Below are 26,334 nucleotides of genomic sequence, written 5' to 3'. Positions count from 1 at the left end.
CCATGATGGCAGACATCGAAGGAATATTCCATCAAGTATGTGTCCATGAAGATGACTTAGACTTCCTGCGTTTCCTTTGGTGGCCGGACGGGGATACGAACAAAATGTTGGAGGAGTACAGAATGATGGTACATCTTTTCGGTGCTATATCCTCTCCAAGTTGTGCCTGTTGAAAGAGCACCTGGAATCCGATGGAACATTTAAAGTGATGTGTTTACCTTCCGAGTCATTGTCAAGAACAGACTCCTTACAAGAAGAGGTATTCTCTCAACTGTCAGCTCTGTTTATGATCCATTAGGTTCTTGCCCCATTCGTATTAAAGGCAAAGGAAATTCTTCAAGCACTCTGCAAGCTAAAGTGTGGCTGGGACAAAGTCATCTCCGAAGAACACTCTATTTCATGGCAGAGATGGCTCTCAGAGCTGGACCAGCTGTCCAGATTCCACATTGACAGGTGTATGATGCCTGAGAACGTTGGTCAAGTCAAGACCGCACAGCTGCATCACTTCGGTGACGCAAGTAAACAAGTTTATGGCACGTCAAACTACCTTAGGTTCACAGATGGTATGGAAAAGGTCCACATCGCATTCATACTGGGGAAATCAAGGGTGACTCCACTTAGGCAGATAACGATCCCCAGACTGTAACTTGCTGCAGCAACATTGGCAGTGCGAGTGGACAGGATGTTAAGGTTGGAGCTCCAGATAGAACTTGAGGAGTAAACTTTCTGGACAGACAGTCAGTCTGTGCTAAAATACATCCGCAACGATACCAAGAGATTCCATACCTTTGTGGTTAATAGGGTTGCTATGATCCGTGACCTATCGAAAGCAAAACAGTGGCGGTATTTCAACTCCAAAAACAACCCAGCCGATGATGCCTTGAGGGTTACATGTTGAAACTTTCCTGAACTCAAAGATATGGCGCAAAGGACCAGAATTCCTGGAGGAATCAGAAACACAAAGGCCAAAAGTCCCCAAGGAGCTTGGCTCCATCCCTCCGGATGATCCAGAAGTGAGAAAAGACATCATCGAAAGAGTACAAGTGTGGGGAAAAAAGAGTCCGACCAGCAAACTGAGTACTATTCAACATAGAACAGCTTGAAGAAAGCAGTTGCCTGGATACTGAAACTGAAGAGACTTCTTCTACAGTTAAGCCATAAAAGGAAAGTTCTCACAAAAACTGATCCAGGTTCAGATCAGAGTTTAACAAACTTCACTGAATGAACAAATTAACAAGTTCAAACTGACATTTTGAAAAGAAAGTCTGTCTGTAGATGACCGATATGAAGCAGAAAAGGTCATCATTCGATTTGAGCAAAGACAGCACTTTAAACAAGAATTTGCACTAGTTATGAAAGGAAAACAATGTGCCAAGAGAAGCGGCTCAATCTGTAAGCTTTATCCAATTGTTGACAATGGCATTCTGAGAGTGGGAGGAAGGTTAAGCAAAGCTGCTATGCCTACGGAACTAAAGAATCATATAATACTGCCCAAAGACTCATACATCTCCAGACTGATCTTACTCCACATCCATGAGCAGGTTGGCCACTCTGGGAGAGGTCACATGCTTTCTAGACTAAACCAGCGATATTGGACACCCTGTGCCAACTCCTTCTGCAGGTGGATGCAAGTTAGAGCTGGAGAACAGAAGATGGCCGACCTTCCACAAGATGGTGTCACCTGATTTGCCGCCTTTCACCCATGTGGGCATAGATTACTTCGGCCCCATAGAGGTGAAGCGAGGCCGCGTTCATGTGAAGCGGTATGGTGTGATCTTTACTTGTGAGTCGAGCTGTCCATTTAGAAGTTGCTAGTTATCAGGATACCGATTCCTGCATCAATGCCCTGCGCAGGTTCATCAGTCGAAAGGGCCCAATAACAAGTATCAGAACAGACAATGGCACCAATTTTGTTGGAACACAGAGAGCTAGGAGAAGCTCTGGAAGAGCTCGATGACAACAATATTCAATATGAATTACTGAAGGAAGGAGTGACATGGTCATTCAATCCTCCCTTTGGAGCCCACCATGGGGGGGGGGTGTGGGAGAGGTTGATCCGACTGGTGAAAAAGATCCTCTATTCAGTCCTTATAGAGCAAGTACTGTATGATGAGGCTTTGCAGACAGCCTTGTGTGAAGTTGAAGCGATTATGAACGACAGACCAATCACGACTGTAACAAATGACCCTAATGATCTAGAACCCCTAACTCCGAACCATCTGCTTCATCTGAAAGCAGAGTCAGTCCTGCCACCAGGACTATTGCAGAGAAGCGAAGCATACTCACGAAGGAGATGGAAGCAAGTACAATATATCACTGACCTCTTCTGGGAGAGATGGATCAGGGAGTATCTTCCACTTATGCAGGAGCGGAACGATTGGAACAAAACTAAGAAACTTCAGTCCTGGTGACCTTGTTGTCATCGTTGATGACACCGCCCCAAGGAACACTTGGCTAATGGGGTGTGTGGTGGAGGCTTTGCCAGGGGCCAATGGTCTTGTTCGGAGCGTCATGGTTAAGACCAAGACCAATATCTTACAGAGACCTATCAATAAACTGTCTGCTCCTTGAGGCGGCAGTGACACACACACACACACACACACACACACACACACACACACACACACACACACACACACACACACACACACACACACACACACCAGTACATACATGCACACTATTTTCCTAAATGGGACATCAACGAATGTAAGAGTACGACATGGGGTGTATTCATTTTTTGTTAGTTTTACATACCCCTCTTGCCCATTCATTGTACTGTGACACGGGAGCGGTATAGTCTTTTGACCATACAGACATACAAACAGGTCATATTATGTATTTTACATGTCAATTAATCTATGCTTTAAGTTGATTGGAGAATCTTTTTTTTGTTAGACAGAAGAAGAATAAACCTTTTTTTGCACCATATCCCTGGATCTCATTGAATGTTTTGGAAACCTTGATTGTGGACTGTATGCGTACAAAACAACTGTGCTTTCAGGCTAGGGCAGTGCCTATGGTAAAGATGAAAGGAAGCCACTACATATTGTGTTGCATAAGATTAATCAAGCAAAGATAAATAACATTCATTTTCCTAAATGAATCTAATATGTTAGTAGTTGGACTTATTGCAAAGGTTACTGAGAGAGTTATTCTAGTACACATGACTTGGGTAGTCTACAGTATGTCACTCAATCTTCATTATCCTAGCAATCATTCTGAATGTGGGTGATTTAAACGTTCCAATTGTTGAATATCGTCACTCTAGCATCTCTATGTTAGGGTACATCTAGGCTCTCAAAGAAGGCCTTATAATATACTGTATGTAATGTATTGTCATAAAGAATTTTAAAGGCCAATAAGGCTGGTGAAACCGTTCAAAGAGGGTTATAGGAAGAACCCTTCAAAGATAAAAGGATTCTTGGTAGAAACCTCTGTAAAGGGTTCTACCTAGCAGCAAAAAGGGTTCCCCTACGGGTATGAACCCGGAGAATCCTATGTGGTTGTACATAGCACCTTTTCTAAGAGTGTACTGTATCTTTAGGCCTTTCAGTGTTAACTTTTTTTGTGTGCAGTCTATTCTCTTTAGACCTCCACACAATTTCCTCAGTGAGTTGTTATTGTGTTTCTGTATGTTTCTCTGTTTTTCCCCTCAGTGAGTTGTTATTGTGTTTCTGTATGTTTCTCTGTTTTTCTCCTCAGTGAGTTGTTATTGTGTTTCTGTATGTTTCTCTGTTTTTCTCCTCAGTGAGTTGTTAGTGTGTTTCTGTATGTTTCTCTGTTTTTCCCCTCAGTGAGTTGTTATTGTGTTTCTGTATGTTTCTCTGTTTTTCTCCTCAGTGAGTTGTTATTGTGTTTCTGTATGTTTCTCTGTTTTTCCCCTCAGTGAGTTGTTATTGTGTTTCTGTATGTTTCTCTGTTTTTCCCCTCAGTGAGTTGTTATTGTGTTTCTGTATGTTTCTCTGTTTTTCTCCTCAGTGAGTTGTTAGTGTGTTTCTGTATGTTTCTCTGTTTTTCCCCTCAGTGAGTTGTTATTGTGTTTCTGTATGTTTCTCTGTTTTTCTCCTCAGTGAGTTGTTAGTGTGTTTCTGTATGTTTCTCTGTTTTTCTCCTCAGTGAGTTGTTATTGTGTTTCTGTATGTTTCTCTGTTTTTCCCCTCAGTGAGTTGTTAGTGTGTTTCTGTATGTTTCTCTGTTTTTCCCCTCAGTGAGTTGTTAGTGTGTGCTTTTGAGCCCATCTCCCCCTAAAGGCCTTTCCACACTGTATGTCAGATTCAGTATTTTACCATTATTAATGTGCAATGTTACCATATTAAAATCTTGATATTAACCAGATAGTGCGATTTGCTTCATTCTGCGATTGGCTTCTGAGGCTACGTCAACTGCAGTGGCATATTTGATCTGTACCTGTGCCTGCAGCGCAAGCCTCCCTTTATGGAGCGAGTGAGTGAAGTGAGTTCGTAAAAACTTAAAGTATGCATCATAGAAAGTTTTCGCATACAAACTTTGTATGTCTGAACTCAGAATCAAATCAGAATCAAATAGGATTCCAAAAATCAGCATGGTCGCTGTGGTAGGTTTATTTGATTGCTGGATTTCTGCATTTATCAAACTACCATCAGGTAGCCTGATTTCAGAAGTGTCATGTAAACAAGATTATTAGGACAATCGTTCTTTCTCTTTTAAAGCACGTAAAAGTTTAAATCGAACAATTATGTTGATTTGAATATTCACAATACTTGTATTATTAAGTGCATAGTCAGTGCCAGCCATGTTCTTATTGGTCAGTCACCGGGATAGGCTCGTAACACCAGCCACACTGCACGATAAAGCAGGGATCATAAACTAGATTCAGCTAGATTCGGCTGCACAGTATTGTCCTTTGTCGATGGCGATTATGATATCGTTTAGGACCTTGAGCGTGGCTGAGGTGCACCCATGACCAGCTCGGAAACCATATTGCATAGAGGAGAAGGTACGGTGGGATTCGAAAAGATCGGTGATCTGTTTGTTAACTTGGCTTTCAATGACCTTAGAAAGGCAGGGTAGATAGGTATAGGTCTGTAGCACTTTGGGTCTAGATGGGGATGACCGAGGCAGCTTTCCAATCTTTGGGGATCTCAGATGATACGAAAGAGAGGTTGAACAGGCTAGTAATATGGGTTGCAACAATTGCGGCAGATAATTATAGGAAGAGAGGTTCCAGATATTCTAGCCCAGCTGATTTGTAGGGGTCCTGATTTTGCAGCTCTTTCAGAACATCAGCTATCTGGATTTGGGTGAAGGAGAAATTGGGAGGCTTGGGCAAGTTGCTGTAGGGGATGCAGAGCTGTTGACCGGGGTAGGGGTAGCCAGGTGGAAAGCAAGGCTCTCAATAATCGTAGATTTATAGGTGGTGACAGTTTCCTAGTCTCTGTGCAGTGGGCAGCTGGGAGGAGGTGCTGTCCGTCTCCATGGACTTTACAGTGTCCCAGAACTTTTTGGAGTGTAAATTTCTGTTTGAAAAAGCTAGCCTTTGCTTTCCTAACTGCCTGTGTGTATTGGTTCCTAACTTCCCTGAAAAGTTTAAGATGGTGAGGAAAGCACTTTTAAATGTTCAGTATATGCATTGACCAGCAAACCCACTGCAGCCTACCTCACTAGCTCCCTCTCCATCCCTGCTTTGGAGAGTTAATAACATGACTCTCGTACTTTGCCATTTTCCGTTATGATTGATATTAACGATGAAATTAGATATTTGTCTCTCTCTTGTGTACCGCTGTTAAGTATTGCGGAAAAATAAAAAAAAACTGGGAAAATAAGTACTTAGAACTACCAATTATTATAGATAAATGTTAAAGGAAAGGGTAAACACAACACTGGACTGAACCCCCTAATTGTCAAACTAATATTAAATGTACAACAATATAGAGAATAAATGACTATAGGTTATGCAATATGGGTGTATATCCACTGCACACTTCTTAGGTGTGTAATTGACATGACCAAGGAGCCATTGAAATCTTACTTTTAGAAGATGAAAATGAGATGAAAATGGACAAACTAAAGGGTGTGCAATATATAAGGGTAGTCAGTGGACGTTCTGGACCTAGTTTGAAGTCAGTATGTCATATGACCAATGAGTTATTGAAATTCAAAAATGTTAACAAATCATTTAAAAGAGTGCGAGATGTAAATGGACAAAAAAAGTGTGTGCAATGTGTGTCTATGCCATCAGGTTAGCTACAACCAGTTTTGAAAGTTTTAGGAGTAATGGTTAAAGAGCTATTGAAATTAGAACAATTGTATGTCACTATGTTGACGGTCCCTAACTGCTGTTGGTGGACGTAACCAAAACTGATGAAATTACTACATGTGTGGTTTCACCTCCAAATCACCTAATTTACTAGGTCATTAAAAGCTCAACTTGGTGACAGTCTCTGCGGTCCTATAGCTATAAGAGATGGTCCCCAATGATTTTGTTTTTACTACAGGCTAAGGTTGTGTTTTTTGTAGTTGCAGTCCACCCAATTGAAAAGTGCACATTCACTTCCATACCACTTGTTCTAGGCTACCACCATGTAAGATAAATATCCACAATAATACAGAATGACCTTACAAAATGTCACTTCTGTTAAAATGCAGTAAAACTGCAGTACAATAAAAATAATGTTTGTTAAATTCATGATATCTGGATTGCTTGCTGTGTTGCCTTCTAATGGTAATCTTTCAATATCCTAAACAATCCACCAGCATTTACAAAACCCTATTTTATCGTATATATTATCAATAGTTTGTCCCAAAAATAGGACTATTATTATTTTCCTTAAAGAAATTAGCATAATGCATGCAGTAATTGTATTTCAATTTCAGTAGCTAAATAAGGAGGTGGGCATATTAGTTTCAGCTAAAGCAATGGACACCCCATATAGAATCAATCAGTCGTTATAATCAAGAACAATCATCAGATATCACGCGATATGAATCAGACAGTGGGGCGCCGCCTGACCCACAAGTTGGTCAGAAGGTTCAAATCAACGTTTCATATCGAACTTCCCGAAGGCGGTAATGCATTTTTTTTTATTGTGCTGAAACTAGAAGAAAATCTTCTGATGTCCTTTCCCTTCGTCAAAGGTACGTAATGGATTTTTAAGTGTTTTAACCCCGGGATAGCCCGCTAATATGACCCATAATAGGGAAGAACATTTCTTGAGTGCAATTCGATCTACAGTGCATCTACACCACGTTATGAAACGTTGATTTTAACCTTCTGACCAACTAGTGGGTCAGTCGGCGCCCCACTGTCTGATTGATATCGCTTGATTTCTGATGATAGTGATTGCGATTGTATCGGGTGCAATGGAATATTAGGTGGCGGGTATGGAGGAAGTTTTTTGTTAATGGCCCCAACGTTCAATGTAAACATTAACACACGTCGCTTGAAATACGGGGTTGGAAGTGTAAGGACCTTATCTTAATAATGAAATAAAAAACCAAAGGTTCAATAAACACCTTGTTAGTGTAGCCATGTTACAGCGTTTGTTGACGGAAATCAAGAGCTAGTTGGCTATCTTATCTAGCATGCTCCGAGACACGGTGTTGGTGAAGAAAGTGCAACACGTTCTGAATAAATATGGAGTGAGGGATTCCACAAGCCTTCTGGAAGACCTGTTGAAGAAGATAAGTGGAATACGTTTTGAGGGAATAGGGATTGGGGGAACCTTTGGAAGAGCTACAGAAGGAAGGTGAGTGTGAATGAATTGTGGTGGCAGGTGCAGTGATGTCCGTCGAGAAGGAGCTGAGTGTAGGGAGAAGCGGTGTGGTGTGTAAGGTTGGCGCCAAGTGCAAAAAGAGGGATATGTGCTCTAGTAGTTCAGAGATGGAATCTGACGAGAGTATGGATGTAGTACCTGCGGTGAGGACAGCAGAGTTCGGGCCTCGTCCCGAGGAGGTTTCTGGCCCCGTGGCAGTGAGATTTGTGGAGAGAATGGCTCCTTGCATTTTGGCTGATCCAAATGTACTGTCAGGTTGGGTGGAGAAGAGGTTGGGGACTGTGAGAGTAACTCAGATTGGAATAGTGATGATTTGTTGTTTCTTCAGTCCAGAGGGTGCGGACACTCCAGACCACGCGATTAGGGACAAGAAATGTGACAACGGGTTGACATTAAGTGATGAGGAGGATCAGTTGAAATTGAAGATTCCCAGTGTATGTGAAGCCCACTGTTTAGCGCGACGCAGACCCGGTGGAGAGTGTGAGGAAACGGAGATGACATTGTCTGCCCTGCTGAGTTTTGATGTAGCCTTTGCCCGACAATGTCATGTTAGGAAGTGTAAGTTATCCCGTGAGAGCTTTTATTCCAACAATACTATGGTGTTTTAGGTGTCAACATTATGGGCATGTGGCAGCAGTGTGTAGGAGGGAGATTCATAGTTGGAGAAGTGTACAGGAGGGAATGAGAAGGAATGTGTAGTATTAGGAGGAGAAAGTGGTGGGGGTGCCCATGGGGCTGGAGATCACAGGTGTCCGGTTTGAGATTTTCCTGGTTAGAGTACTACAGAAAGGAGAAGATGGTTACAGGGTGAGGGACACAGAGGATTCCTGTGAGTAGGTAGAGCCCAAGCAAGAGTGATGGGAAGAATATGTGCTTCAGTAAGGTGGGCTTTTTAGCATTCATAGCCATGGTTGTCTATTGTACTGCAGAAATGGTTCGGAAGTCACAGATATAGAGGTTGTGGTGGGGATGGTGAAAGTTTACTGCAGAACAGCAGGGGGTGTTGCGTGGCAGTGTTCTGTCGACTCGGACCATAGGTCCGGCGTAGGATTAGATTGTGTTAAATAGTGGAATGGGGTAGTGTTTTTTTTGTTAAAGAGAGCCAAAATTTGGCAGGGCAAATTTTCTTTTCATTACCCAATTTTGTATTACCACATCAAGAATGTAATCGGTAGGTAGGTCACGAATGGCCTCACACACCAACACAGTAAGTGGCGGTGTATGCACCTAAAAGTTGGATGCAATCCGCCAACCAAGTCCTGAAGTAGAAGTAGGTGGTGGCAGTTCACCAATAGGTGTACAGTAGTCTGCCATGAAACCTTAAAGAAGAAGAAACAGAAATTCAAGCTAACACTTGGATTGGAATCTGTGCTTCACACGCAGCAATAGATCTCTGCATTCAGGCAGCCTCCTACAGCGCATCCATCAACATTCCATATGGCAGTTGGGACAGAGCGCCTGGTAAACTACACAACAACACAGCTGAAAAACAACAGCAGTTTCTAAAAATGTACACGTGTTTTTTAAATGTTTATTTTTGATTTTTTTTTTTAACTGCTAAGTGACAGGCACTGTTCTCCTGCATTCTTGTTTTACTTTTGTAAGAGAAGCAGCGGTTTGTTGGGGAGAAGAATGACAAGGGAGAGATTTGCTACTGTAGCTAGCTGGCTTCTGTAGCTATACATTTGGCCAATTCCTGCTCCTCCCCAACACTCATTCTAACGTTACACCTCTCAACACCCTTTTTTAATTATTAATGATCTCTTTTTGCAGGAATCTTCTAGCTCGGATGGAGGAGGGAGCAAAAAAAGAGCACAGTTGTTATCCAGCCTGCTGACTAAGAAATGTAAATGTTTTACTGTCTCTCTCTCCATCTGTCTGCCTAACTGCCAGATTGCTGAGTGGCAACATAGTCAATCTACTTACTAGGCTAAGTCCAACTTAGTGAAGACCTTAGGTAATGGTTAATCATGATTCGTCTCTGACTTTACAGTTCTTGAAACATGTCAATGACCTGATGCCTGGCCTCTACAGCAGTGCTTAGCCACCCTCTCAGCTACCACTGATCTATTCTACCACATCCAAGGGAAATGAGAAAGCAGAACCACCCCTCCTTAAATCCATACTCATTGACAATAAGTTATGTGTGAAATGTTGGTGTGTGTTATTCTGATCTTCAATGTGTGTTGATTCCTACTAACCATCTTTGTAAGAGCTAGGTTTGTACGAGCTATGCTGATGAGCATAAAATGTTTTTCTCTGCATCAGGTCTCACGGAGACTGGATTTCTCAAGAGACATGCTACTTAGCTGCTCATGATTGTCTGATCCTACACTCTTAGAAAAAAATTCTAAACTCCAGTAAATCAGCTTCAAGTGATTATCATTTTGAAAATCTGTTACAAAGTATGCCCACGCTTAATAGAGAGAGATACAGTATGAGGTCGTATACAAATGTAAGCAACGTTTGAAATGATTCTGTTTTAGTTAAATATTATATCCGTTTGGGCTTCTTGTGGTCAATTTTCAGGTTACATTGTTTTCTAATTATGTTCCGGCCCCCTGACCATCCGCTCAAGAAAACCCATGGCAGCATCTAGTTGATGATCCCTAGGTAGAACTCTTTCCACAGAGGGTTCTACACGGAACCCAAAATGGTTCTACCTGGAAGACAAAATGGTTCTACCTGGAACCAAAAACGTTTTTCCTATGTGGGAAAGCCGAAGAACACTTTTGGAACGCTTTTTTCTAAGAGTGTAGTGTAAGTGGATCAAATTGAAATAGCACCGCTTCTAATAAGGTAAATAAAATCCTATGTTAACTTTTTTAGGTGCAAAACCCTTGTGTCCTGATTCAACAGACACTTCTCTTGGTGAGTTATGTAAAGTTTCTCCCATTTCTCTCTTACTCATTCTCCCTGTCACTCACTTAAACACTTGTGCAGTTCCGGAGGAGAGGGAGAAATGTTGCAGGGATGATATGACAGACACATAACTTGAGAACAACATAATATTTTGTATTTTTATTGCCTCTGTACACATACTTACATTTTTGTATTGAACTGTTTTTTTGTTAAGGCCGCCGAGCTGGCCTCAATTGGGGAACTTTTGTCTGGGACACTGTCCTTAGGATTATAGAGCGATGTGTTTATAAAAAGTTGCCTTTGCTACCACTTTTAGTAGATTCTGACTGTTAAATATGTTCCTATGATGAAAATTACAGGCCTCCCTCATCTTTTTAAGTGGGAGAACTTGCACAATTGGTGGCTGACTAAATACTTTTTTGCCCCACTGTATATGAGCAAATTGCTCTTTATTAAAGACATCTCTAAGTTACATCTGTCACAAAATTATTCATCTAGTACCATGGAAATACTTTTAGCCAGCTGAGTCCAAGTTTCTTCAAGAATGTCCTTTTTTAGTTTGCTTATAAAATCTCTAATTGATAAAGTTGTCATGCGCTGATTCTTTTCACTGCAGATTGAACCCGTCACACAACTATTCAAGAGGGCCACGACGCTCCAGATCACCTCCTGTGCTCAGAGGTCCCTGATGAGGATCTAGCCCATCACACCACTCTTATTAATAATTCATCAAATAAGACAAGGGCCCTTTATATACTCCCAGTATTTCTATGTGTGTCATCTCTGTGGGTGAATCATGAAACAATTATTGTATGCAGATGTGTGAAGAATGGTGGTGTAGATTTGTTTTTGGCCATTGCTTGATCTATTTTAAACGTAAGAATATGTTGCAGATGAACTGTAATTGGTAACTATGGAAACCGATAGAAATGTAATGAACAAAATGTTCAATATCCAACTTTATCCCCTGCAATACTTTTTACAGTACACGCTTAGAAAAAAAGGTGCTATCTAGAACCTAAAAGCGTTATTTTAGTTGTCCTATAGGAGAACCCTTTGAAGAACCATTTTGGTTTCAGGTATAACCCTTTTGGTTCCATGTAGAACCGTTTCCACAGGGGGTTCTACATGGAAACTAAATGTGTTTTGCCTGGAACCAAAAACGGTTATTCTATGGGGACAGCTGAAGATCCCTGTTGGAACCCTTTTTTCTAAGAGTATAGGTAATAAGCTGTAGTTAGGTAGTCATTATCAGGTTATGATTATTTTATTTAATCTTTATTTCACCAGGTAGGCGAGTTGAGAACAAGTTCTCATTTACAACTACGACCTGGCCAAGATAAAGCAAAGCAGTGCGACAAAAAACAACAACACAGAGTTACACATAGGATAAACAAAAGTACAGTCAATAAGACAATAGAAATGATGAGGTATTAACTATGACCAGTAGGCTACAATATAACACATAATATGGTGGTCAGAATTATGACCAGCTGGGGCGGCAGCGTTGGACTAGTAACTGGAAGGTTGCAAGTTCAAACCCCTGAGCTGACAAGGTACAAATCTGTCGTTCTGCCCCTGAACAGGCAGTTAACCCACTGTTCCTAGGCCGTCATTGAAAATAAGAATTTGTTCTTAACTGACTTGCCTAGTAAAATAAAATAAAAGTATGGTGGTCAGAAAAAGTCATATTCTGGTCAGTAAAAATAAGTTTAAAAAACATAAGACAGCATGCTGATGCCTTTTCAACCAGGTTTTCCCCATTGGGTTAGAAATTATAATCACTTTGATTTGCTGGTGTTTTTATAGTCTTTTATGTCCCTCCGCAAAACATTTCTACAAATAAAATCTGCCAGTTGGGGAGCCCTGCGATAAAGGCTCAACAATTCTGACACAAGAACTTTGTTGGAACCTACGAACGCATGTAATGGTAGTTATTCGGCAGACCTAGATCCTGTTACACTGAAAGAGTCAAGACGTCCAATAATCGTTTACAACCTAAGAATTTTCCCACAACGTGGAAATTTTTATCTGGGACTGTAGAATCGTGGCATTACATGGCGAACATCATACAGTCTGTGCAGGCCTTTAACCTGAGTACCCTATACTCCACACTACAGCCTAGTGATCCCTGTTTTGATGGGCCTGATCAGGAGCCGCCTGTAATGTCAGAGGGCTGTGCTCCGCTGGCTGTTTGACGAGCCCTGTGGCGCATGGGGTTCTGCTCTCCTCTTCTCCCAGACCCAGACTCTACAATACTGCGGCCTGCTGCTGCTCCAACTCCACTAATTGAGCAGGGTGGAGATGAGGAGGGAGAGTAATCTACTCCTTCCTCTCCTCCAGAGTCTCACCAGGTGCTCAGCAGAGACCAGAGAGCTAAATGTCTTGTGTTCTGGGCTCGTATAAGGAGCACTTAGTGCACTCACTCTGAGAGAGGCCACATTTAGGATTAATAATCAATTTGAGGGTATATGCACTGTTATTGTGCTCTAGGTCTAAGTGGTTGCCATGGGAATAGTTTACAACTCCAAAATACTAATTATATCCTAATAAAGGTTAACCTACACCATATATACAAAAGTATGTGGCCACCCCTTCAAATGAGTGGATTCGGCTATTTCAGCCACACCCGGTGCTGACCGGTGTATAAAATAGAGCACACAGCCATGCAATCTACATAGGCAACCATTGGCAGTATAATGGCCTTACTGAAGAGCTCAGTGACTTTCAATGTGGCACTGTTATAGGATACCACATTTCCAGTTCGCCAAATTCCTGCCATGCTAGACCTGCCCCGGTCAATTGTAAGTGCTGTTATTGTGAAGTGGAAACGTCTAGGTGCAACAATGGCTCAGCTGTGAAGTGGTAGTCCACACCAGCTCACAGAACGGAACCGCCGAGTGCTAAAGCGCTTAGCTAGTAAAAACCGCCTGTTCTTGGTTGCAACACTCACTACTGAGTCCCAAACTGCCTCTGGAAGCAACGTCAGCACAAGAACTGTTCGTCTGGAGCTTCATGAAATAGGTTTCCATGGCCGCACACCAGCCTAAGTACACCATGAGCAATGCCAAGCTTCGGCTGGAGTGGTGTAAAGCTCAACGCCATTGGACTCAGGAGCAGTGGATACGCGTTCTCTGGAGTGATGTATCACGCTTCACCATCTGGCAGTCCGAAGGACGGATCTGGGTTTGGAGGATGCCAGGAGAACGCTACCTGCCTGAATGCATAGTGGCAACTTTAAAGTTTGGTGGAGGAGGAATAATAGTCTGGGGCTGATTTTCTTGGTTTGGGCTAGGCCCCTTAGTTCCAGTGAAGGGAAATCTTAACGCTACAGCATACAGTGACATTCGAGATGATTCTGTGCTTCCAACATTGTGGCAACAGTTTGGAGAAGGTCCTTTCCTGTTTCAGCATGATAATGCCCCTGTGCAGAAAGCGAGGTCCATAAAGAAATGGATTGTCGAGATATGTGTGGAAAAACTTGACTGGCCTGCACAGAGCCCTGACCTCAACCCCATCTAACACCTTTGGGATGAATTGGAACGCCGACTGCGAGCCAAGCCTAATCGCCCAACATCAGTGCCCAACCTCACTAATGCTCATGGCTGAATGGAAGCAAGTCCCCACAGCAATGTTCCAACATCTAGTGGAAAGCCTTCCCAGAAGAGTGTTATAGCAGCAAAAAAACTACATATTAATGCCCATGAATTTGTAATGAGATGTTTGACTAGCAAGTGTCCAGATACTTTTGTTCAGTTAGTGTATAAAGAGGTAAAAGAGAGAAAATGAACAGCCAGAACCAGTTAAATAATAACAGGCAGATTTAGACTATGTTGACAAGCTAAAGTGCCAGTGTATGGAGGAAACATGCAAGGACACAGGTTCATCAAATACCCTGTCACAGAGATGGCTTACTCACGCTGACTGACTGCATGGAGAGATGTATTGATAATAGATCGAGAGAACCAAGTCACACACACAGAGATTCACAAATACACACAAAGAAACCAAAAAAAAGCACAAAGAAACTTCCTTAGGGGGAAAAGCCTACACTCCGGTCCGACACTGTTTCAAGACCGTATTTATTGAGCTGTGAAAAAACACAGGCTGCTGTTTTGAAGCCAACACAAATAGAAGGAAATCTCCGGTGCCTTGTGGGGCCCTCTCTTCCTCCCTGCCTGCCTAGCCCTGCCTCCGTGATGTGATGTGTGTGCCTCGTCTTCTATCAGATCGTTCACGCTGTGTCTTTTATGCTGAATGACGCGGAGCGACCATTACTGACTGCTGTTGACGAGGAGCGACTGCAACGGCGTGGGGCTCTGGCTCTCTCAGACAAACGATCTGACGGCACGGCCATTGTTCTGCACTGGCCCATTGCTTCCCACTTCCTTGGCTGGAGAGTCACGCTGCTCATTAGGCCGGGATAGAAATGGGAAGGGGTTGCAAAAACAGCCACATTTGTCTACTGACAGCCTCGATATTAAAACGCTGGATTGGCTGGCTGGCAACTCTCTTCCTGGAGAATAGAGTCGAGGAGAGGAGAGGTGTGTAGAGGAGGGGAGAGGGGGAGAGAGGAACATGGCATCTCTAAAAGGTCACTAGCTGCCTCCCATCCCTTCGTTTGTCTCTTTGATTAAGTCTGGCAATTAGGCAACTGTGCTGCTGTGTGCTGAGATTCAGCCGGCAGATTGGAAATAAACTAATCAGAGAGCAGGCAGATCCAGCGCTGTGGAGAGAGAGAGAGAGAGAGAAAAACGTGCAGACATCCCGCCAAAGTTTGACTGGAGACAGATTGACGAGGCGATCGATGATTGGAGGGTGTATCAGAAAAGGAGAGAGCAGGATGAAAGAGGGATGTGTCTGGTGAGGCAACTCAGCAAGGAGGAGGAGAGAGAGAAGAGAGTGCAAGTTGAGGATGAGCAGGATGGGCAGAAACTAAGAAGGCAGAGAGGAATGGTGAGCCAACAGAGGAAAATAGGAACTAAGAAGACAGCTGCAGACAGCTAGCAGGGAGAGCTAGATGGTAGAATTGGACTGAGAGAAATGAAGTACTACAGTAATAGAAAAATGTTACTGTGGGAGGAGAGGAGGAACTAAGGCAGAAAGGAGGGTAGATAAGTAGACTCAGATTAACAGAAAAGTGTAGGAGGACAGAGAGGGAGAGCGAGAGAAAGGATACAGCATGGCAAACATTGAGCTGCCAGGGAATTTGGCAGTGGGACACATTGGAGATTGGAGGGTTCCTCACTTGGACCTCCTCCTGATAGTTTACATTTCTGTTTCGACAAAAACCACGCCACCTTCTGATAATTAATCCACCAGAGGATTACTGTCATTCTGGCTGCGCTCTGCCCACTTCTGTACCACACATGCACATTGCACACGCACCCACGCTTTGTCAAACAAAACTTTTTATTGTAGGTAATACGCTTTTTTATTTTACCGACCAAATGTCGGCAGTATATACAATATCCTGCCCATATGAACACATATATTTAATGTCATAACTTAACCAATTTATGTAGGCTATATGAACACATGTATTTAATGTCATAACTTAACCAATTTCTGTAGGCTATATAAAACAATGTTCTGCCCTATATGAACGAATGCATATACAATCTTTATAGACATACGGGATTTAATAAAAACAATCCAGCCCTACGCTTGTAGCCTTAGCATTAAACATACCTGCCCATATTTATATCCACACATGAAACCCAGTCACATACACAACATAGTTTCAAATTCTTTAATAACAGACACAATTGGGTAATATGCTACAGCTCACTTCAAAGATTCCCCGGAAAACTCAACGTATTGTAGCCTCACGTGCACGAAAGAGCTTTCACCATAAAAATATAACACTTGCTTTGCACACACGCATACGCACGCACACACACCACGCTCGCACGCACACACTCCCACGCTCACAGACATTCCGTCAAATGCCACAATAACTAGCAAAGAATTGCAGTGACAAATTCCTAATTTGTGAAGGCATACTAGATTCAGGGACAGAGAGTGGGAGAGGAGGGGGGTGGCACTCAGCAACTCATCTGTTCTGTTCTTTTATTCCAACATGTATCTTCTTCATCCAAAAGCAGAACTCAATCATGGAGAGTCGGGCTGGGTCAGTGATGGTCTTAGCGACAGCAGACGGCAAGCCTGGAGAGGAGCCTTGACTAAACGCTGTGTGATCTCTCAGTCAAACCCATCGATCGCTCTCCCCGCCACTCACAGTTACACACCCTGGTGACAAGTGACACTGACAGCCATGTCCGCTGCTACTGCGGAGGTCGCACGCCTGGCGGGGGGGGGGGGGGACGTAGTGACGGCAAGAAGATGACGGACAGGGCCTCATCATGTTTGTGTGTTTGTGGTATTCTGTCTAAGGTGAGCTTTTGCATATACAGTATGCACATGCCATGATTATGTACATGGACATATATTTAGTGACATGTCCCTCTCTCAATCTTCAGCACCTGTTTACGATTCCTAAACTATGCACCGTGCAGTATATTCACATGCTCACTTTGCCATTCACTCCATTTCATAGCTACGGATAGAAAGGGCAAGTGGGAAAGGGGGATACCTAGTCAGTTGTACAACCGAATGCATTCAAATGAAATGTGTCTTCTGCATTTAACCCAACCCCTCTGAATCAGGTATAATGCCCAAAGCTTCCAATAAGTCCTTAAGCATTATCTCCTTCCCTCCCTCGTCCCCTTTCGTCACCGTAAATCCTAATACATTACAATCTTCCAGTAATTAAGTGTGTGTTGTTTTACACATCACTGCCTTTCTAATCCTTCCAAGCTGACTCAATCTACTATAAGCAGATTGCTGGGCAATGGGATTTTAGAAATGCACAACAGTGAGGCTATAAATATCAACTTTGGGTATATATACTCAACTGAAAATCTATTTTCATCATGTATATACACTACGGTTCAAAAGTTTGGGGTCACTTAGAAATGTCCTTGTTTTTGAAACAAAAGTACATTTTTTGTTCACGAAAGTAACATCAAATTGATCAGAAATACCGTGTTGACATTGTTAAGGCTGTAGATGACTATTGTAGCTGGAAACGTCTGATTTGTAATGGAATATCTATATATACAGAGGCCCATTATCAGCAACCATCACTCCTGTGTTCCAATGGCACGTTGTGTTAGCTAATCGAATTTGATCATTTTAAAAGGCTAATTGATCATTAGAAAACTGTTTTGCAACTTTGTTAGCACAGCTGAAAACTGGCCTTCTTTAGACAAGTTGAGTATCTGGAGCATCAGCATTTGTGGGTTCGATTAAGGCCTCAAAATGGCCAGATACAAAGTGCTTTCTTCTGAAACTCGTCAGTCTATTCTTGTTCTGAGAAATGAAGGCTGTTCCATGCAAGAAATTGCCAAGAAACTGAAGATCTCATACAACACTGTGTATTACTCCCTTCACAGAATCACTCAAACTGGCCCTAACCAGAGTAGAAAGAGGAGTGGGAGGCCCTGGTGCACAACTGAGCAAGAGGACAAGTACATTAGAGTGTCTAGTTTGAGAAACAGACGCCTCACAAGTCCTCAAATTGGCAGCTTCATTAAAACTTGAGAACTTCAATAAAACACAGACAGTGGACAGAGGAAATCTGCCTAGAAGTCCAGCATCCCAGAGTTGCCTCCTCACTATTGACATTGAGACTGGTGTTTTGTGGGTACTATTTAATGAAGCTGCCAGTTGAGGACTTGTGAGGCGTCTGTTTCTCAAACTAGACACTCTAATGTAGTTGTCCTCTTGCTCAGTTGTGCACCGGGGCCTCCCACTCCTCTTTCTATTCTAGTTAGAGCCCTTTTACGCAGTTCTGTGAAGGGAGTAGTACACAGTGTTGTACGAGATCTTCAGTTTCTTGGTAATTTCTCGCATGGAATAGCCATCATTTCTGAGAACAAGAATAGGCTGACGAGTTTCAGAAGAAAGGTCTTTGTTTCTGGCCATTTTGAACCTGTAATCGAACCCACAAATGCTGATGCACCAGATACTCAACTAGTCTTAAGAAGGCCAGTTTTATTGCTTCTTTAATCAGAACAACAGTTTTCAGCTGTGCTAACATAATTGCAAATGGGTTTTCTAATGATCAATTAGCCTTTTAAAATGATAAACTTGGATGAGCTAACACAACGTGCCATTGGATCACAGGAGTGATGGTTTCTGATAATGGGCCTCTGTATGCCTATGTAGATATTCCATTAAAAATCAGACTACAATAGTCATCGACAACATTAACAATATCAACACTGTATTTCTGATAAATTTGATGTTAATTTGATGGACAAACAAAGTGCTCTTCTTTAAAAAACAAGGACATTTCTAAGTGACCCCAAACTTTTGAAAGGTAATGTATTTTTTTAAATATCTGCTTCCAGATCACTTGCAATTTATTAGAAACGCATTATATAAATCTAGAATCATTCTATTATTCTTTAAATCTGCTAAGCTTGTTGTGCAAGGTACAGTATGTGTGTGCGTGTGTATGCATTTGTGAAATGACTGACAGGGATGAGATGAAACTGAGAGAGTGAGGAGAGAGAAAAGAGGGTGTGAAGTACAGAAAAAGAGAGAGAGTTTGTAGAAGTTCACAGGTATACATTCTGCTCATGGATCATACCAGGGCAATGTATGTGCGTGCCGAGTGCAAGTGAGGGTATCTACAGCAGGTGAGAATGTTTGCATCGGAGCATATGCTGCGTAGGTGTGTGTTGTGTGCATATGTTCTGTGGGTTTGGATGTATGCATCTTCATGTATGTCTATACGTGTTTGCACAGTGTGTGTACGTGTTTTGGAGAGGGGGTGGGAAGGGGAGAGAGAAACTCATTTAACTTGTGTTGTGTACACGTGAGCAAGCACACAATCTTCTGGTTCCCTGAGAGATGAAGCCTCCCATATGCTGTTTAATTTCCAGGCTCTTCCCCAATCAGATTAACAGTAACACCAGGGAGGAGAGGAATTAAGTCCCCGAAAACCTATCAACTTCTGCTCAAACCCAAATCCCAGCTCTCTCTGTGTGGATCAAACAGTCAAACACTATGATGAATAGATAGATAAGAGGAGAATGGATGGGGAATGATCAGATACACTGTGTATATAACACGTTTGGGGTTCTTGTCAAACTCAATGCGCATCGGACGCGGTAGTCAGTTCTTTGTCAGTTTGATTGAGAGTTATGCCAGCTTCAAGCGTGCTTCAGCAAGACAAATATGCACCCCATCATATTGATGCCTTTGACAGTCATAGCATGTTCTGTATGAGAGAAAAGATCACACAACCACTCAGGGCGACATGACAGACAGAGGTCTGATACGATGTGTGAGACAGCGAGAGAGTGTAATGTTTACTGTTAATTTTTATTGTTTATTTCACTTTTGTAATCATCTATTTTACTTACGTTGGCAATGTAAATATATGTTTCCCGTGCACAGAGAGAGAGAGAGAGAGAGAGAGAGAGAGATGAAAAAACAGGCTATGATTGAGAGAGAGCGTGAGGATGACCCTGATGGGATATAGAGATAGTAAAAAGGGCGGCAAGGCAGAGAGCATTAAGACGGGAAGTCTGGCGCCACATGCCTGTTTGATCTGCACACACGCTCCCCCTCTCCGTCCCCACGCACACATTAATTGATCCCACTGCAGCAATATCATGGAGACCAGACATATCAAACAGGAGCCCATAGCCTCAACCAATGCACAGCTAAAGAGGCCTTCTATTTCCTTATTACAGTTCACACAGCAATTAGGAAGAGAGACTTCAGAGTGTGGAGTTCAGAGAAGACGTGAAGGAGGCAGGCAGGGAGCGAGAGAGGGAGGGAGGAAGGGATAAAGGGAGAAATAGAGGGCCCAGGTCTGTGGGGCTGGGTGTTTTTGGGACCACTTAGGTGGCTGAGACAGCCAGGGTAAGGCTGAGGCCAGTGTTATTGGATAACACAGACAGACAGACAGAGATAGGAATAACCATATAGGATTCAAGTGGTGCTCTGCTCTCCCCCAATGCCAGATAATGGAAAGAGCCCTGGGTGACTCCCCTCAGAAAAGCTAATAGAGAGTAGATACCAACTCACATGAGAAGGCTATTTCACCCCAAGCCAGCCAGTATTTCACCTCAGGCAGTCCCCTTCTCTCCTACCTCCACTGGTCAGTTAATAAAGAGAATCAACTGACCAGTGGAGGTAGGTGAGTAGGGGACGGTCACAGAATGAACAAGCACGTTTTACAAGCTGCAGCAGAGCTCTGTTATCAAACCACAGCCTGGCTCACTCACTGGCACTAGGCAGAAACGTGTGCATCGCTGAGTGTGCATGTCTATATGACGGCTAATAATGTGCAATACAATATGCTGTTTGAAGATATATAGCAGTGGCTGTTTGATCCTGATAAATAAAGTAATAACAAACCATATATTTTCATTTTCCACCTGTCTCTGACTGCATGCTCCTACTCTCCTGTAGGATCCACCTGGTCTCAGAACATTCCGTATTATTCTGTGTGTAAATCCACGGCACTCCATTTAGTATGATATATTATGTTTGGTATGGTTACATGAGACAAATGGTTATTTAACGCAAAAACAAAAGGAGGGTGGCTGGTCATGGTGGATTAGTGGGTGTATAATGTGAATTTCTAGCAACCCGAAGGTTATGAGTTCAAATCTCATCACATACAACTTTAGCTGATTAGCTACTTGTATTACTTGTTAGCTACTTTGCAACTACCTAGCATGTTGGCTAACCCTTCCCCGAACCATTTAACCCTTTAACCTAACTTCTCAACTTAACCTTTTAACCGAACTCCTAAACCTAACCCTAGCCCTTTAATCCCTAGCAAAGATAACATTAGTGAGCGAGATAACCTCAGCCACCTAACTAGAATTCGTAACATACTGTACATTTGTAACATTTGTAACATATTCTAAATTTTTCATATTCGTAACATATTGTACGTTTTGTAAATTGTTAACATATAATATGAATTGTAATTCGTAACAAGTCATACAAAATGGGTGATTGCCATCCACAAATTATTACAAACCAAAAGAAACATAACATAGTAAATTTATTAGCACAAATTTAGATGTAGAATATCATGCGTGCTAGTCTACATGTACTCAATAGGGAGTTGGTCTAGTTCACAGATACTGTTATAAGTGAGGTCAACTGACACACCTCTCATACTTGATTGAAGCCAGCTGTTTTTACCTCATTACTGTGAATCCCCTGGCTTCCGAGAAGCTGTCTCGCAGTTCACACACACACACCCTCTTTGCCAGACACGCAACATCTACAGAAGGTTCTGGTCTTCGGGCCACGGGACAAGCACACAGACAGACAGTAATGAAAAAACCAAAGGCCGAGCTAATTAAATCAACAACCCTGGCAACAACTCATGCAGGGGTGGATGTAGCGGACCTCGGCTGCGCAGCGCATGGATACCGCGGAAAAAATGTGAGTGGGCCATGGAGCACACTGTTCGCGATAAACGCCTTATTTTAAGGCCTCTCTATTCCCTCGAAGCGCACGAGTTCTCCAACAAACTGTGCTGCAAACTCTAAATCCCAGAAATGAGAACGTGTATGAGATGGGATTACATGGATAATGCCAGCATATGGAGCCAGGTCGAGCAGGATCTCCACTCAAAAAGGATTAGACTCCACCACATTCCCGCCACATGAAATTCCGGTTCCCCGAGCACAGATTTGTCCATATTAAACACTGGTGTCTGCTAGAACATTTGAAATCAAATCAAGTAGATTATTTGATCATTAAAAAACAGTGGTTAATTAATACCTGAACCACACTTCAATTTTAGGATTCATTAAATCATTTCACAACACTCAGCGAGGGAAATGAGAAAACGAGAAATTATGGGTTTTTTATTCACTCTAATGCATGTAAATAGGCCCCCAATAGCCTAGAAATGAATGCAGAGCGCGCCATTTTTGCACACACGGACGTCAAGTTCCCTGTGCTCGTTGTTGTAGACAGGCAGCACTGGTTGAATGACCATCTGCATGACCATCTGTAATTCGCCCATCACTTTAGAACAGCTGGGTCAAATATTGCACTTTTTTTTCTAGCACCAGGCATTGCAACTGAGCAATTAAACATAAAAATGTGGGTTGTACTCCTGCCTGACAGAGGCAACTGGCAAATGTATACATTTGCAAATATGAACACTAAACACAGCCAATACTGCAGGCCCTGGCTACAATAATCTACAGGTCTCCACTCAAAACCCAAAAGATAGCACATCACCTATCACTTCAAACAATGCGGTTTATCATGCCTGAGACACAGGGCCATAGCCAGGGTCCGATTTTTTGTGAGGTCGGTGTGTGTTGAAGCTCATGTACTGCATTTCTATACAATTTAAAAACTCAAATGCTATTTGGAGAACAGCAAAAACTAAAACACAAGCAAAGATTACCCCATCCATTATCACATTGGTTGCTCAGTCGATCTACAAATACATAGCCTATTCGCTATACAATTAGTTGCTACACATTAATTTACATTAACTCAGCACCGTAATTAAAAACGATAATTAATATGTACAGAGGGATCACTTAGCAGAAAGGACATTTTATTTACAAAAGGTAAACAAATACATTTGCTTTACAATACTTTTTGTTGCAGTTTTACAGCTAATTTCGTGCAATTATACAAATGTTGTGTGTCAATTGGAGCTGCTGCGGCCAACACTAAGGAGGTTGAGCACTCATTATAAATCCATGGTCAGACAGGTTCACATATGCTGGGCGCAGGATTACCAATGCGAGCAGTGCAGATAACACATATTATTGCATTAGCAATGCAATTTTAGCTGTAGCCTGGCTCTCAAAGAGTACAAGAATGGAGACATTTCTGCAGGTGATAATTATTAACCTACAGGTATGCTTCGATCACACCGACAACATTTGTTTTGCGCAAAATGGTATGCAGCATCATCTTTTTATGTGTGCAACAAAAGTTCAACATTCGCCTTCTGCTACCATTTCTGTCAAGCCGTCTACTCATACAGTTCACATCGATAAAGCCAACGAATGCACCACACAGAACGCCCTGCAACTTCCTCTGCAATGCAATGCTGCAAGGAAACTCAGAATTCCATATCGAAATGAATGTACTTCTGGTGTACCAAAACGCCAATCCCTGTCGATGTGATCGAGGTTATGCCCCCCCCCCCCCCCCCCACACACACACACACAAAAAATAAAAAACCCGCTCTCCAACGCAATGCTGCAAGGCAAACGCAGGCGTACCAACAAGCAAAAACACTGTTGGTGTGATCGAGTCAATAGAAACAGTAGCATCCGCGCACGCCTCCTGTAAATTCAGAACATCTGCACTAATACCATAAAAAAATATGCAGACAACAAATCGTAGTATAATGTGAATTTATGTTGTGTATTATAAGCTCAACTTGTGCACATTGCATTTTTCCCAGGGTAACTATTTACAAGGCGCACGTCTCTCCATGCATAATTTACGCTTACGCATGGTTTCAACCTCTTGGGATCATGAAGGCAAAGCTGTGGATGTTTATTACACATGTAACCACAGAAACAAATACATTTTTAAATCATTGCACTTTAAAGCCAGACACTTTGACAGAGAGGCTATACGAGTAGCTTATGTTGTCAGTTCTCCACGTCGATTCAGAGGGCAGATTTAGACCAAACTGTGGCCCATAATTACTTTACAGAGGCCCTTAAGTTAAAGAGAGAAAAATACACTTCTAGATAATAATGTCTTTAACACGGTACGTTGAAGAGAGAAACAACATTGAAGCAGCAATATAAAATTGCAAAGGCACTCTCACCTCTTTTATCCTGAACTTTCACAGTAATCTCCACGAGAGGATCCGTCTCCCGGTCCAGGCGCCGTGTAATTACTATATCTCCGCTGTCCCGACTCACCGTGACCGGCGAGCTGTCCTCACCGGGATCCGTCAACTCAAAGCTGGCAGCCTGAAACCTCACTGGGTATAAGTTCACTACAACAGAACCGATACTGGCATCCTCGGAAACATTTATTACAACCGGCTCGTCCGACTCTAGCAGGGACCTCGACTTCCGAGGTAGTCTGATTTTCGGTTCGCCCTGGGATGGCTGTCGAACCGCTGGCCATTGCCGGGGATTAATCTCTATTTCAATACTCTGACTGGTCCGTGAGGGCCAACCGTGGTCCATCGCAAACACGTTAAACTTTATGGGGGCGGTAAGACCCAATATAGAGTCCACAAGCAGTACATCTCCAGTTTTTGGAACGACGTAGAAACTGCAATTTTTGGGAAGAGCAAAGTAAATGAGTTCAGCGTTTTTCCCGTGGTCTGTATCCTCCGCGGTCACTTTATACACCACAGACCGCAAAGCAGTGGCGTCGTCCAGATGAATTTTTATATCAGCATTAGGGAATGTTGGCTCGTGGTCATTAGTGTCCAAAACGTCCACTTTCACAGATGCAACTTCTGCGACCACAAGGTCAGTGGTGGTGCAGCTTTGGCAGCACAGACCCAGGCTGAGCAGGTACTCGGAGCGCTCCTCTCTGTCCAGGACGATCGAGGTTTTCAGAAGTATGTGTCCGTGTTTGTGGTGGGCAAATACATTGAAATCTTTACTTCCGTCTCCCAAGAGTTTCAGATGCATGCCGGAGTTGGAACACCATCTCTGCGCGTCAACCCGCTTCACAGGGATGCTGAGACCGTTTACTTTGGATCCCGGCTCGGAGTTCTCGAATACATGTCCATGAAAGAACGGTATCCTTTCCTCTGTCTTATTCCCAAGTACAGATGTCACGAAATAGCATATTAAAATAGTCCAAATCATGACTGTTGTCAGTTGTACCACACTGAGTGGTGTTATGCTGTCACTCTAGGCCCCTTAATCATTTCGAAAAATATGTATTTTAAGTCCTCTAAAACTTCGGATGAATTATAATCTAGAACATTGAATTCACAAAAATGCTGTTCATTGTCGTGGTTTGATTCATTGCTCTAGCTCTAGGCAACTTTCACTGTCTTCTCTTGTCTCCACTCCAGTGGCAGTCTGCGTGCCCAGCTCTCCGGATAATGCAGCTCAAGTGCGCGCCTCCGCTCAGTGTTTCTGACAGCACTAGCAGCTTCTGGTACTGGACAGCGCCGTGCTCGAGGGGGCGTGGCCTATACTGACTCCTCGGGGAAAGTCACGTCACATTATTCATGTCCATCAGTTTTTCATTCCAACCCATACAGTAAGTCTTCTTTCTTTGATTTCCACTGCGTGTCCAGTAGCAATGGCATGATAGGCTACTGTATGTTTTTAACTATCACTTTCACTCAGTAACCTGGATTTGTCATTGGTAATTGAGGAATATATACGGACAAATATTGCAATTTTTCTCAATGCTTTGGCTCAATTATCGAATGAGAAATATATATTTTCTCAAAAACAATAAGTTAAAATCTCTGAACAATTAGTTTCTTGTTCACAACAGATTTGAAAGTCTTATTAATTTTGAGCAAATTGCACGTGTTTTGACACGTGTGCAAAACAGTAAGTACAATTGTCTACAATTTGCAAAATAACTACATGCACATGGCTTTGCTGATCAAAACTGATGAGTTGATTCACATGCAAAATTATCCAATCAATGATCAAAATCAGTCATATATATATATATATATGACATGGAATGT

The 26,334-nt window shown here is 42.6% G+C and overlaps 1 protein-coding gene across 1 annotated transcript in view; it reads right to left on the bottom strand.

Moving 5' to 3' along the window:
- LOC135504728 (neural-cadherin-like) overlaps positions 1-25,486 on the bottom strand; it is a 228,295-nt gene extending 202,809 nt beyond the window's left edge. Inside the window, exon 1 of the mRNA XM_064923548.1 lies at positions 24,481-25,486. Coding sequence (XP_064779620.1) covers positions 24,481-25,486 — 1,006 coding nt within the window. The remainder of the gene's footprint in view (positions 1-24,480) is intronic.
- Positions 25,487-26,334: the final 848 nt, after the last annotated feature.

This window comes from Oncorhynchus masou, chromosome 2, assembly GCF_036934945.1.
Source record: "Oncorhynchus masou masou isolate Uvic2021 chromosome 2, UVic_Omas_1.1, whole genome shotgun sequence".
NCBI lineage: Eukaryota > Metazoa > Chordata > Actinopteri > Salmoniformes > Salmonidae > Oncorhynchus > Oncorhynchus masou.
Note: the sequence above shows the minus strand (reverse complement) of the source record. Positions and strands in the feature narration are given on the sequence as shown.